The sequence below is a fragment of the Montipora foliosa genome, chromosome 11 (genome assembly GCF_036669935.1).
Source record: "Montipora foliosa isolate CH-2021 chromosome 11, ASM3666993v2, whole genome shotgun sequence".
In the NCBI taxonomy this organism is placed as follows: Eukaryota; Metazoa; Cnidaria; class Anthozoa; order Scleractinia; family Acroporidae; genus Montipora; species Montipora foliosa.
This window is the reverse complement of record NC_090879.1, coordinates 20,223,875-20,239,306: the sequence shown is the minus strand read 5'-3', so window position 1 is coordinate 20,239,306 and position 15,432 is coordinate 20,223,875. Positions and strand designations below refer to the sequence as shown.

The following is a 15,432-nucleotide window of genomic DNA, read 5'->3' as shown; positions in this document are numbered from 1 at the left end:
TCACCGGTGGAGGGTCCATGTAAACACAGATCAAATTAATGGCAGGCTATTCAAAAATGTTGTGAGATTCTCGGTATCAAAAATTAGGATCACGCGATCAAGTATGGTGTGGGCCAGAAGCAACAGGATGTTTTCGTCAATAATACACGATTTGGAAACTCCTGTAGCCAGTTGCATCTGGTGTTTTTATCTGTGCAGTGCTCTTTCTGAGAAAAATATTGTGATTGTGATTTACCTATTACCAGTTCTCTTGTGATTGTTTTAGAATATTTTACTGTAAAATGTCCTTTGGCCTCCTTTTCTCTGATTCTGGAAGAGACAAAGCCTTCAAGTTAGCACCTTGAGTCTCTGCTTTAGGAAGTGGTGTTGATGTAAACCTTTATACATTAAGCCCCTACTGAAACTTCCAAAGGCTTCCTTAAAGACATTGGGTGTCTTACAGGTGTGCAAAAAGCAAGTGCTAGGCTTGGTGAAGGGCTAAGAATCCCCAAGATTTTACTAGTTGCTTTCTGGATACTTTTACTACGGAAAAGCTATTCAAGCATAAGCATCACCAAAAGTAAAACTCAGACATTTCTTTGCCTCCAGGGCCACAGCTTTGATCTTCAGCCAATCTCTTGACTCAAAAGTAATGTCACTGTTAAACTGTCTTTTAATTTATCCCTCAAGTTCGTCCACGTAGGGCATTCTTGTATTGTATCAGTCGATAAATACCACTTTGTCTGGCAGATAGCCAACAAAAAATCGACTTGAAGTATCAATGAGGAGATGCCCAAAACATTCTTACCAAATACAGCTATCTTCTCCTTTACATACATTACATACATACATACACACACTTTATTTCCACTCGAATTATCAGAGTAGCTCTATTGAGCTAATATCTTCGAGAAAGAAAAATACATAAATCAGTTAAATTATAATTAAAACTACTACTACAATACAATAACTAAAACTGTAACTAAAAGTTCGTTTCCTTTGCAACCAAACATTTTGTCCGTCAAAGAATGCAATATTCACCTCTGCAGGAAATCTTAATTCTTAGGTCACGGTATGTTCATTTTAAAGGTTCACTACTGACAAAGATTACATGAATTATGTCGGGATCACCTGACTTTCTCTTCCCCTATGCAACATGATTTGCCAAAAAAAACAAAGGAATTTATGTCACATAAAACATTTAGCAGCTTGAGTTTGCAGATGCTACGTTTCAGGGGAGAGAAATGACCACCAAAAATATGTCTGCATTCGCAGGCTGGCCTTAAGTATTATTGCTCCAAATCTCAATCTTAATCTGACTCCTACTCCTTAATATCAATTGATAGGAGCGTTTAGGGCCTAATTTTTAATCTCAACATCCAACCTTTGCCGGTATTCAATGTATGGTGGGGTCATACATGGTGCTTTGGTGTTTTGTTTTGCGGTTTCATTGTGTAGTAATGTCTGCCTCATGCCTGTATTGCAAGGTAGGCATAGTTGCTGGCATAATGTCCTGGGGCAAAGTTAACCCAGTCCAGTGAAGTAAGAATATGCCCCTCCCTGGCTTCAGTAACAGGCAGCAATTTCCCTGCCCATAGTTATTAAGAGGACAAAATAGGTTACAAGTAGCCTGGTAAAGGTAAAGTCTTCTAAGAGCCTAGAAGGCCTATCAGGCCGGCACTTACAGTATCTGCGGTTTCTATAGCATGAAGCGACTAGGAGTATTTCTACTTGCCCCTGGATGGGATGCCAGTCCATTGCAGGGTTAACCCAGGATTAGATTTGTGGGTACCCATTTATACACCTGGGTGGAGAGAGGCAACGTGAGAGCAAAGTGTCTTGCTCACGAACACAACACAATGTCCCCGGCCAGGACCCGAACCCCGACCACTTGATCCAGAGTCAAGCGTCAAATAACTTATTTTGCAGCCACAATAATTTGAACAATGTTCCTTAGGGCTTGTTGTTACCTGGAGGCTGCTTTTCTTCTTGTCCGTCCACTCTCTGTAACTTCTGATTCGTCTACTTCCTAATCAATCAAAGCACAAAGTGAACATGAAATTTGCATATTCATTCTTTGTGCAATTATCGTAACATTAACAAAATCAATACTTGGCAAAACTATAATATTACCTTATCTTTTTCTTCTGGTAGATCACTTTCCGTTGACTAAAATATAAAAACACAACGATTATTTTTCTTCTGCATTAGAAGTGAAAATCACATGTGACTTGGAAAGAACTTCCTGCAAAACCAGTTGGGTTATACAGGTAAACTGCCTTGCTACTGACCCCTTCAAAATTCACCTGAATAACACTGAAGAGTGCAATAATTAGTGAAGCTTGAAAGGGTTTTTAGCTTACCATCATTATCATTATTAGTATGGTAAATTATTATTATTATTATTATATCATCATCATCATCATTTCATCATCATCGTCATCATCATCATTACCATCATTATTTTAAACTTAAGAATTATGGAATCCAACCTTATCTGAAAATGGCAGATTGGTCTCCCAATATATAATGTTAAACAGGTTATAGGTTTTGTGATCAAAAAAATCAATTTTGGGGCCGAGGACAAACATATTTCACTTGTTCCCAAATTTTAACCTACTACAATTTTGCAAGTTTTGCAACAATAGTTTTTTTTTCATGTTTGTTTACCTGTGCATGCTTTGCCTTCATGTGATATGCTAACCCTGCTCTTGTTGTGTATTCTTTTCCACAAAGGTCACACAACAAATTTCTCCCTTTCCTCCTCTTTTACACCACATATTTTCTGATGTGCAAGATATCCTCCCGCAGTCCAATACTTTGCACCACAGCCTTTGTTTTACAAACCAAATACTTCTTTGTTTTTAAGTCCCTCTTCAGCCTCACCAACTACACAACAATAAATACCAGCAAACAAAATCAATGCTTGTGATACTAATTAATCACCATATTATAAATATTGGTTAGGTTTAGGGGTTAGCCCTAACCCTAACCCTAAGCTTATATATCCTTTAGTTTAATTGCATGTAATTATTGTTCAACTACATGTAAGGGTAACATAGTTACTAAAACAAGGGAATATGACCTACAATGACCTACAATGAGCTACATTACAATTAAGCTAAAGTTTGCTAATGACCTACAATGAGAGCTCTACAATGGCAAAAAATGAGCTACAACGACCTGAAGTGATCCACAATGGCCTACAGTGATCTAGAATAGCCTTCTTAAATGGCTTACAATCAAAGAGAAAGACAAAAGAGGATCAGGGTGAAGAGTTTGGTGAGTGGAAAACATCAATTGTGCATTGTCACACAATGCTTTTAGTCCAGTGTATGACAGCCCAAATGACAACAGCAATTATGCACCTGGCCTTGAAAGCAGAAACAAACTGCAAAAAGGCCCTAGCGTGGTTTTCAAATATCAAGGCTTTGCTTGGTGATGATAAAATCTTAATTAGAGCAGGAAAAAATAAAGAGAAGATTCTAAGTAAGTTATTCTTCCCACAATGTTTTATTTGGTTCAGAGTACACGATGAAAATTTTCAACTGGCTCAGCAATGAGGTTTTGATTGGTTCAAAGTGCAGAGTGGAATGTTTTTAACCTTTGTGCTGCAAACATGCTCCAGTGCCCTCAGAGCTGCAAATTATCTTTTCCTTTAGCTCATTACAGGTCATTAGCTAATTTTAGCTGTACCCCATTGTAGGTCATTATAGATCATTGTAGGCCATTGTAGGTCATTGTAGGTCATTGCAGATCATTGTAGGTCATTGTAGGTCATTCATTGTTTTAGTAACTACGGTAAGGGTAAATGATCTGTCTGAAAAAACTCCCACTTATTAATTGAGCTCAAGATAGAATATATTGCTGCAAACCCTGGGTTTGGGTTGGGGTTTTAGGGGGGTTTGGCCCAAAAAACTCTTTAACTAGAGCTGCCAATGAAATATTTTTCATTTCATCTCAATTTCACAGAAAATGATAGGCTTGTTTTGAATAAAAATAATTATGTTTAAACTTACCTCTGAAGTACCTGAATCAGCATGCTGTTTGGAAGAAACCGTCAAAGAAATGGATGAGTGAAGAGGAAAGTTAACTTTTCCTACCAATAAAAAGCTGACTTCTAATATAACCATCACTAAACTGCACTAATCATGCCAGTAAATGTAAAGCAAACGCAAATAAGACTAGTGAATTCTTCACAACCCATGAAAAACATCATATTGGTCATAATTTCTATGGATGAAAGGAATGGGTTCATATTGGCTGTCTGAACACTTAATGTAGCTCGTTTAAATTCACGCATGTAAGAAAGCGTACATTTTTAATATTCAATATTAGTGCTGCAAGCAAATGTGTGGGAGGAACCATTATCACCCGTAACTAGGACGTTTTCTTAAGGATACATGTAAGTACCATAAGGAAGAACTGTAGGGGAGTCAGGTTGGCTTAGTACTTATCAACAGTGCCTCCCACCTCTGCGACCCAGCTTCAACCCTGGCCTCAAGGTGGTATGTCGGCTGAGTTTCAGTCGATCTCAAGCTGACGTTGAGGGTTTTCCTCCAGGTAATCCAGTTTCCCTCCCTTCTTCTAACAGGTTGTATGTCTCCAGATGTTCGTCCCTGTGAACCAGCTGGGATATCCGACTTCGCCCGTAACGATGGTCTTGAAGCTCGCCGCAGTCCCTTCATGTAAAGTGACAGCCCTTTTCCACCAGTACTTTGCAATTCTATCAGGGCCCAGGGCACTCCAGTTGCGTTTTTTCTTGATCGTGTCTGCACACTTCGTCTGGTTAAGTTGGAAACTGTCTTGCCGAGGGACTGGGACTGGCTTTTCAAACGCTCTTCTCACTTCCACTAACCACCCAGGTTTAGTATTCGCAGTGGAGCCACTCATCTCCCAAAGATGTTTCCAGTAACTACAGGTGTCTTGTATACTTTCAAAACCCTTTCCTCATCCTTACTCGTTTGCTTCGTTGTTTTATAATTGGGCTTGTTGTTGTCGGTGTCTTGCTCAACCATTCTGCTAAATTGTGCAAAGACACCACCGGGGTCAGCATGGAAACGGGAGTTCAAATCTCTTGCCTCCTCCTGTTTTTTCTTTCGCATAAAAGCTCTTTTCGCTTTACAGAGGTCTGACTTTTTTCTCACGATGTATGTGATAATGCTCCCCGCTGACAACTTTCCACACTCCTTCTCGAGCATTGATCTGTTCTCTTTTCCCTTGTTTGTGATCTTTTTATTTCCCTTTATCCTATCCAGCTCTGCTACTGCAACTGAGATTTTTTTCCTAACTTCGGTAGCTTGTTTTACAAATGCTTCCTTAATCCTTTCACTGGGTGTTTTCCTTTTCCTCCGTTCCGTTGTCCCGCATTCTTTCTTCCATCCTTTGTGTATCAAAAAAGCAGCCACAACAGAATAAAGGATGCAATTAGCCTGCCATAAGTACCCAAAGGGATTGCGAATAGGCTCAAATGGTCATCCGACATATTGGATGGCAACACAGTCCAAATTGGTAAAAAAAAAAGGTCGCCGTAAGTCGCCTATGTAAGCTTATCACAGCATAAGATACGTAGCAAGTATTCTATAAATACTGTTCTGTTGCTCCAGCGCTTTTGGCTTGGCTGGCAGTTTGAAAGTTAGCGATTTGGTCAAGTCACACGAAGACAGACCAAAAACATGACCTCCCTACTTCGCCGCCTGGCATTTATTATTATTATTATTATTATCATTATTATTACTCTTATTAATCATTATTATTATTATCATTATTACTACTTTTATTATTCTATTCTATTCTCTCCAGCACTCCAACACTCTCACAATTCTGAATTTCTTCATTTAGTGAATTGTAAAACTGAGGTCCTCGAAAACGAATGGAAAATCTACGAATGTTTGTTGGACAAGGGAAAATATAAAAGCAGTTAGAATTTCTAGTGTTACAAGAGTGTATTTGGTTTGTAAGAGTAAACATATTATTAAAGGTATTGGGAAGCAAGGCTTTCTTATACAAAAACATAAACTTAGCAGTTGGAAATAAATTTATATCATTAAATTTCAAAATTTGATGATCTCTGAAAAGATTGTCAGTGTGGGCACTGAAAGGAACATTTGAAATAATGTTTATAACTTTTTTCTGAAGCGTAATTATGCGCTTAAGATTGGTTTGATAAGTCGATACCCACACTGTAATACAGTAAATTAGGTAAGGGTAAACTAAACTAAAGTACAAAGTATGTAGTCCATTTCTGAGTGTCTTTATGCAGTAGAGTAATATCTGGCCGATTATGTTTCAGCACTTTATCTGTGTAGATAATCATGTCCCAGGTAATCCTTACTTCTCCATTTTCTGCGGTTGGCAAGGGTTGATGGTCATACCACTTGTCATTACACTCTATCCCATACTTCCTGCACATCTCCCAGTGTACCCGCAGGGCCACCTTGTCGTGGCGCTTCCTATACTCTCTCTGGGCAAGCTTCTTACATCCAATGACAATCTGTCGTACTGTTTCAGTGGCATCTCCACACAATCTACATAGTGGTGTCTCTGAGGACTTATCTACATGTATGCTGTACTTGATCGAGTTTGTTATTAAAGCTTGTTCCTGAGCAGCAAGAATCAAACCTTCTGTTTCCTTTTTTAAGAACCCGTTCCTGAGCCACCTCCAAGACTCCTCTCCAGCTTCATCTGATATTTGTTGGACAAACACACCATGTAGGGCTTTCTCCTTCCAGTTTTAAACTTTCTCGTCTTTCCTCCTCCTCTCATAGTCCTGCAGACTCTCTTCTTCAACAATCACTTTCTCCTTCAACGCAGCTTGAAGCATCCACTCTGTGCTCTCTCTTAGGTAGCCATGAAGGGATTTGCTCTCCTTTCTTACACACTCCTCAATGCCGATCAGTCCTCTTCCCCCTTCCTTTCTCAGGAGGTACAGCCTCACAACATTACTCCGGGTGTGCAGACAGACATTCATCGCCAAGATCTTCCTAGTTCTTCTTTCCATGTTAGCTACCTCCTCCATTGTCCAGTCCACAATCCCCGCACTGTAGCATACTACACCTACAGCCCAGGTATTGATGCCATTGATCAAATTTGCTCCATTGAGTTTTGATCTACACAACCTCTTGACTCTTCTGATATACTCCAATGTTATTTTTCATCTTGGTGCTGAGAGTCTGGTCCAACTGTAAGATGCCAAGGTATTTGTAGCCTTCCTCCTCTATTTCCCCGATATGCTGGTCATCGGGTAGTTCTATTCCGCTTCTGCCAACTTGTCTTCCCCTTCTCATTTCCAGGACAGCACACTTGTCTAGCCCAAACGACATATTAATGTCTTGCGAGAAGATCCTTACTACTTGAGCAAGTGAGTCTAGTTGATCTTTGCTAGCTCCGTACAGCTTCAGATCATCCATGAATAGTAGGTGGTTAATGGGCTTCATGTCCTTTGCCAGTTTGTATCCAGCTCTTATTTTTCGTAGTACTAGGGTCAAGGGTAACATGATCACTATAAACAGTAGTGGTGTCAAGGAGTCACCTCGAAAAATTCCTCTTCTAATGTCCACCTGCCCGAGAGCCATTCCTCCTGATGTCAATACTGTCTACCAGTTCACCACGCTGTTGCTGATTATAGAGATCATATTCTTGGCAGCCCCAACCATCTCAGGCATTTCAGGATCCATGAATGCGGCACCATATCATATGCCTTCTTGTAGTCTATCCAAGCCATTGACAAGTTTTTCAACCTTCTCCGGCAGTTCTTCAGGATTGCCTTGTCTACAAGCAATTGATCTTTAGTTCCTCAGGATCCCTTATTCCTGCACCCCTTCTGTTCATCTGTTAGCAGTCCATTCCTTTCCAAGTGGTGGTATAACTTCTCTCTCATAACTCCTGTCAAGAGCTTCCTCATCATGTGTAGGCAGGCAAAAGGGCGGTAGTTGCTGGCCTGGGCACCCTTCGCTGTATCCTTTTGTACCAAAACTGTTCTTCCCCTGACCATCCACTCTGGAACATTCCTTGCCATATACAGTCTTGCAAGCATTCTTGCAATCTAGAGTGCAATCCTGTCAGTTTCTTAAACCAGAACCCCTGAACAAGATCGGGGCAGGCTACCTTCCAGTTTGCCATCTTGCTCACTCCATTTCTAATATCCTCCACAGTGATACTGATTATCTTCTTGCACCTCTGTTGTACTGAACTCCACCTCCACATCCTCTAGCCAAGATGATCTCTCATCATGATCGACTTCCTCCGACCAGATCTTGCTGCAGAAGGAGGTTGCTTCTGTGGGATCAGGTACAGTACCGCTCAAAACTATTTGTGCATTTGCCGCGGTTCCGACCAGGTGAAACCGCAGGTTCAATCTCCAGTTTGACCGAGGTAAAATCTCGTCCACGGTAACCGAAAGCTGAGGTTTCACCTAGATTTTTTCCGGTTGATTTACGCCACGGTTAAGAGAGGACGCAGTATGCTTTTATTTGGAGCAGATGCTACCAAAGAAATCTGCATATTCTTGCGGATCAATCGCAGAGATAATTAGTATGCGTATTTGCCGTATTTACAATCTCTCTTTGATAAAAGCGTTGACAAGATTTCTAAAATTTGTTCGAGATCTGTTTAATACAGATGTTATAAAGATCAGCAGAAATTCTATCAAGAAATCTACACATGTTTGGGAAAACTCGTCTTAACGGTGATGGCTCTCGTCGAGCAGCCAGCTTTGAAAGATACGCGAAAGTCATTTTGATCTGATCTACCGAAAGATGGAAGAAAACGATTAACTTTACAAGTAATTGTCAGCCGTTTGGGCAACGTGGCTCTCCATTTGTTACAAACGTGTTAAGCAGTTCGAATCGAACAACGTATTTCATGAGCTATCGCTCTCGCTTGCGTGACGGAAGAATGCAGCTTAGTTTATTTACATTTTAACTCACCAAATTGGCAGAGGCTTCATTGAACTCATCTATCGTGTGGTTTTGAAGCATTAATTTAACTAAAGTTAATCTTAACAATTCAGAGGAATGAATATTTCTGAATTTCAAGCTCAACTGCTGAATTACCTGCCACTTAATATTTTGAATCAGAAATGATCGTAATTAACGCGCGACAAGGAGTGGTCAGGAGTTGCTTAAGAAACTTCAGGAATACAGTTACGGTTCTTCGCTAGTGTAATCTTTGAGTCATTACATGTAGTAAGGTTTAGTTCAAAGTTGGAGCTTTTCAACAACTATCCCGTAAACATTTCTATTTGGACCGGATGCAAAATTTGAAGCGATTTTGATTTTGAGTATTCATTCTTTACCTTGGGGAGCTAGGTGTGATAATATTAAACAATGCTTTGCAAAGTACCATTGTTTTCTTGCAGCACATTACCGCAATTAAGTCGGCCGCGGCATTCGGTTGCTTTCGTCTTTGCCTCGGTTGCGGTTTTCGTCCAACCTAGGTGATTTCGCGGTAAACACTATTGGCAAAGATGAGGTATTACTGCATGCAAATGCACTAATAGTTTCAAGCGGTACTGTACACCGTTTCTCGTCATTCCTTTCTATCTAGTGTTTTGTAGAACAGCTTCTGATTGGTTCTAAACAGGTGGTTCTGTTTGAACTGGTGACATCTCTCATAGTACATGTATCTTTTGATCTTAACTCTACCTGCCTTGATCTTCTGTTTCAACATGCCTGAGACATACAAAGTGCCCCTTTCCTCAAAACGATATTTTGTGTTCAACCTTTCCCTCTCTCTTTGTTTCAGTCTCATGCTACCTCTTCAGACTTCCTCAATCTTGCTCAGGTCTTTTCGCCAAGTTTCGACATTCCCCTTAATCCTTCTCTTCCAGAATGGCTCTTCAGTTCTTCTCCCTTTCCTCCCTTTTATCATTCCCATTCTTTAAGGTTACGGTTAGGGTTAGGTTAGGGTTAGTGCATACATTAAAGAATTCAGTTCAGTGATGTTGTGCATCTGAATCCTTTTGACGGCTTCATTGATTTTTCTAACTTCTGCTTTCAGCTTCATTCTTTCGCATGACTTCAGTGATGGTAATCCTATTCTCTGTTCTAGTTGTATAATTCTAGGATCCTGTCACAAATGGCAGGAGTCAATGGGTTCAACTTGATAAAAATACCCCAGTATACTTTCAAATTCACCACAACATGAAGCTCTTGAAGCTACTTAAGATACTCTTGTTGACGTTGTTATTGAAGGAAACACTTCCAAATGAAGCAAAGAACATTCCTCATTTTTAATGCTCTGAGACACGCAGGAGTTCTTAATTCTTTTGCGCATCCTTGCTTTTAACTTCAGTCTATGAGCAGTCCCTCTTATTCCGCCAAGTTTGTTGCATGAGTAAAAACCAATCATTGAAAAAATATGTAAGCACTCCTGCCACACATATTTATTTTAACTTGTGTGATGGACTGTGCCACTAAAGAGGGACTGCTCATAGTCTATTTTAACTTTCATGTACTATTAAGGCACACACAAACCATTTATGTGGCAAATGGCCTCCCTGTTAAATTACATTATCATCATTACCATTATTATAATGTTAATTTAACAGTACCTCTTTACTTCCTTTTCTTTTCTCTGTCGCAGTTCTATTTTGGTCACCTGAAGGGTTAAAATGTTATCAAATAATTATATACCATTTATGACCAGGATTGTTGCACATAAACCATAACCACACCATGCAGGATTTACCCAGCATATGTCCAACCCATCTCCAAAGTGAGGATGGTAGGGAAAATTCTGACAAATTGCCCATAGCTAATAAGTTTTCTACAAGTATGAAAGGGAACTTCCAAATGAACCTTGCAGGGTGTGACTCGAGGCTTTATAGCCAGACTGTCTACTAAAGTTCCCAGTTGTTCAAGCTGTGCTATGCAACAACTAGACATTACAATGTAGATGTGCATTTACACTGCGTTGGTATGGGATTGCAAGTTGTGGCAGGGCAATTTGGTGAGGGTTTATACTTTAAGTGGTTTCTCCCAAGCTTGTTGGCTTGTTTGCCTGGCCTGCGAATCGATGATCTTGCCCAACCCTGCACATGCTGTTTACTAGAATGATTCAGCTTGTAATGCTAGAGATAGGTGTGGTTTTTGTAGGTCACAATGTAGAGGTTGCACCAAGTGTTTCTGTCCACTATGTTAGGGTTATGTGCAGTAATCAAGCAAGGAAGAGTTACATTACAGCCACCAGACAGTGTGTAAATAATCATTACACAAAATTAATGCCAAACAATTAGCATAAAATAAAATTAATAAACAAACCATCACCCTTACTGGTTTTCACAGAGATACATGTTATAATAATTTATTAGAATGGTCTGGATAGCATAAGTGTTACTAATATTTTAAAAAATACAACCACACTTTTGAATTTTCGGGACATTTTTCGATGTTTCAAACATCATCTTCTCAGCCATAGTGAGTGAAACATTAAAATTTTTACAAGATAATTCGTATATATATATGTATAACTATCAATACAATGATTCTTTGTAGATTAAATATTCGTTACAAGTAGGTAAGATTCAAACAAACCAACAATATTATAGAGAACACAACTGACATAACGGTAAAAGTTTAACAGCGTAATGCTAAACTGACATGATCAACTTGTTTGTTGAGTTCGGGTTTCAACCACTCAATATGGAAGCTCGCTATATCTCCTTGATTTTGAGTTGATAGAAAGAAGTAGCATTATCAATAATTTTGAAGCAAGAAACATCACAATTATCGTGACAATTTTTAGAAAAACTAAGATGCTTGAAAATACGAGAATTTTTATCCCAGAAAAGGTGCTCATTTACACGTGTGTAGAAATGCCTGTTGGTTTCACCGACGTAGCGAGCACCACAGCCCGCACAAGTAAATTTGTATACAACACGTGATTTGAGAGATTACTTTAACATTTAAATCCTTGCAACACTTTTTGATAATAGATGAAATTTTCTTTCTGGTATTCATCTTATACCAGAAAGAAAATTTCTACAGCCGTGTAAATGAGCACCTTTTCTGGGATAAAAATTCTCATATTTTCAAGCATCTTAGTTTTTCTAAAAATTGTCATGATAATTGTGATGTTTCTTGCTTCAAAATTATTGATAATGCTACTTCTTTCTATCAACTCAAAATCAAGGAGAGCTTCCATATTGAGCGCTTGAAACCCGAACTCAACAAACAAGTTGATCATGTCAGTTTAGCATTACACTTTTAAACTTTTACCGTTACGTCAGTTGTGTTCTCTATAATATTGTTGGTTTGTTTGAATTTTACCTACTTGTAAGAAACATTTAATCTAAAAAGAGTCATTGTATTGATAGTTATATATATATAATTATATGAATTATCTTGTAAAAATTTTAATGTTACACTCGCTATGGCTGAAGATGATGTTTGAAACATCGAAACATGTTCCGAAAATTCAAAAGTGTGGTTGTATTTTTTAAAATTTATTAGAACAATTTATTATTACATTATTAATTCAACAGTTGTCTGGTAATTACATACCATTGCTACTAGCCTCTTTACTCCTTCTGCCAGTAGCTTTTACGGTTGGTTTATCATCGTCATTTTCCTTATTTTTCTTTTTTCCATCACATTTGTCATCATCATCGCCATTTTCATCATCCCCTGCACTAATGAGAATGGCCTCCTCAGCAACCTTCATTCTTTTTTTTTCCCTTTTGCTCTGAACTGGTGGTTCAACACTCCTCTCATTTTCGGAGAATTTTTTGTTTGGTCTCTTAGCTCCTTTCATTGAAGTGTCAACAGCATTTTTGTTTAAAGCAACACTCTCCCTTTCTTCTCTACTTCCATCATCACCATCAGCCTTCCTTTTTACACCTTTTCTTTTTGAGATGCTGGAAGCCCTTTTGTTTTCAATTGCTTCCTCATAAAATGTCTTTCTTGGTGTTCTCACTCTTTTTGAAGTTCTCGTTGTTGCAACAGCATCTCCTAGACTTTTTCCTTCCTTCTCAGATGACGATTTTGTTTTAGTACTTAAGATGGCTAGGTTTAAACTTGAAGTTCCTAAATCTGCTTGCGAATTTTGACAGGCAATATCATCAGAGTTTTGCTTCTTTGTGCTAGAACCTTCTGGTATTCGCTGCCGTTTTCTCATCTTCCTAGCATCACTGGAATAACTTGACTCCTGTAGTCCTTCTATGGCTTCAGTATTTGTTTTGGAGACAATTTCATCAATGAAATCATTTTCAAGCTGATCAAACTTCATTTCATCAGGGGACAATTTAGTGTTACTTACAGAGACAGCCTGCTTGGTTTTTGAACACCTCCAAGCACTTTGCTTCCTCGAAGTGGCATTTTTTGGCATTTTCGCATACTGGCATTTTTCATTTTCAGGTCGACCTGTACATTTAGCATTATTCTTTTCATGACATAAATTTGATTCCATCAATCCTTTTGCCAATTCATTACTGGACTTAGAGAAAGCTTCATGAACTAGCAAATCTTTATTTGACCCCACTCCACTACAAGACCTATCTGCCTCAAAGAAAGAACTAGTTTTAGCAATTGAAACAGCTTGGATGAAACTTGAAGTCCTTGAATCTGTTTGGGAGATTTGCAAAGCTCCATTATCAGCAGTTTGTCTTCTTATACTGACATTTACTGGTGTTTCCATTTGATGTTCTTTAGTCATCTGTGGAGGACCAGTGGACTTGGTCTTGGCCTTTACAGTAGATAAACTAAATTCCTGCAATCCTTTTCTCAAGTCAGTGCTTGATTTCGAGACTGCTTTGTCAGCTAACACAACCTTTAATGATTTGTCTTTACAACATGACATGTTGTCCTCTGGTGCAGATGCAGTTATAGCCTCTGAAATGGCTTCATTGAAACCTGAAGCCCCCAGATTTCCTTGGGAATGGTGACAAGGTACATTATCATCACTTTGCTTTCTTTTACTGACATCTTTACATGTAGGTGTTTTACTCTGTTGTCCTTTTGTCAACATTGGGGAGCCTGTCAATTTGCTCTCCTTTTTGCTACAAAGTGGTGACTTGTGCAATCCTTGTTTCAATTCTGCACTTGTTTTAGAGACAGTTTTGTTGACCATTGAATCATTATTAAATTTTGATTTCTGTCTTCTGGAGGACATAGTACCATTTGCATTTCTTGAACCTGCCTGCTTTGTTCTTTTCTCTGTTTCTTTGGAGCTGAAAAATTCAATTAAACTGTAGTTAGCTGACAGTCATTAATAAATTTTATGGTGCACAATTTTTGCAATATGTTTGGTATTTGGTTCATATTATCACCATGCAGGTAGTTAATTTATTCTGGCATCTCAAATCCAAGCAGTTTAAATTTTTCGATCTAACAGTCCAGGAATGTGAAAAGTGGAAGCAAAGATGGTTTTGAAGTTACAGGGCCAAAGGATGGTGAATTTTTCAAGCAAGCAACCCACAATTTAGCATGTGGACACAATGGAATAATTTTTGCATATTCTTTAGATTATTTAATTGGGTGGTTACACTGGGAGATCTGTGACTTTGACAATTTTAGAATTACAATTTTAGTCTACTTATACTACTAGACTAGTACACTCATTATATTTTTGAATAATTTTGAAACCCATGTAAATATTTCATACATATTGCACATATTGTTATGTTGTTTGTATTTTAACTATTTGACATTGATGGTATTTACATTTAGTACTTATTTTACTTCTTAGCAGGTCAGCTTACTTTAGACTTGACGATACAGGCTTCCCACTTTTCAATCCTGAATGTTCAGCGGTCAAATGCTGTTGCAGAGTAGTTCTTGACTGAAATATTAAGCTACATTGTTGACAGTTAAATGTCCTTTCTGATGAAGAGTCATGATTAGATTGTTTCAGATGGTACTTCAGTCCCCAAAATGACCTGAAGTCTTCACTACAGCCACGTACAGGGCATCTAACAATTCCATTTTTGGATAGTTCTTCCTTTAGCTCAATGAGATCAATTTCATCTACATCTTTTAGAACAGACATTGCAAACGAAGCTATTCTGTCAAACTGCAATGAAAGTAAATGGCAGCATTAAAATAAATTGCTTCTTAAGTAAACAACTAGCATACCAGCATCTTTCAACACTGTACCAGGATAACATTGATAATTAGGAGAAAAGGGTCAAGGTTACACTATTTTGAAGTTCCCCAGTATGCGAGCCAGTGAGTCAACATGTGAGCCATGCAAACCAACATGCGAGCCAATGATGCAAGTCAACATGCGAGTCAACATGCAAGCTATGCAGTTATTCAAAGCTAATCATTTTATATGTCCTTATAGACTTAAATACCATATATCAGCACTATTTGAAATGGGTGCTTAGACTAAAATGCAAGACTTTCATGACTCCCACGACTCGCTGGCTTGCAGTTTAACCCTAACCCTAACCTCATAGATGCTACCAATGCAAAAATGGAAAATAGCTATGACATGACAAGGCAAAGACACGGC

The 15,432-nt window shown here is 38.6% G+C and overlaps 1 protein-coding gene across 1 annotated transcript in view; it reads right to left on the bottom strand.

The window, feature by feature from the left end:
* Positions 1–2,748: 2,748 nt before the first annotated feature.
* Positions 2,749–15,432, bottom strand: part of LOC137976779 (cylicin-1-like) — a 16,653-nt gene continuing 3,969 nt past the window's right edge. Inside the window, exons 4-8 of the mRNA XM_068824123.1 lie at positions 14,678–14,988; positions 12,483–14,146; positions 10,532–10,578; positions 3,999–4,022; positions 2,749–2,868 (exon numbers count right to left, since the gene is read on the bottom strand). Coding sequence (XP_068680224.1) covers positions 2,749–2,868; positions 3,999–4,022; positions 10,532–10,578; positions 12,483–14,146; positions 14,678–14,964 — 2,142 coding nt within the window. The 5' untranslated portion in view covers positions 14,965–14,988. The remainder of the gene's footprint in view (positions 2,869–3,998; positions 4,023–10,531; positions 10,579–12,482; positions 14,147–14,677; positions 14,989–15,432) is intronic.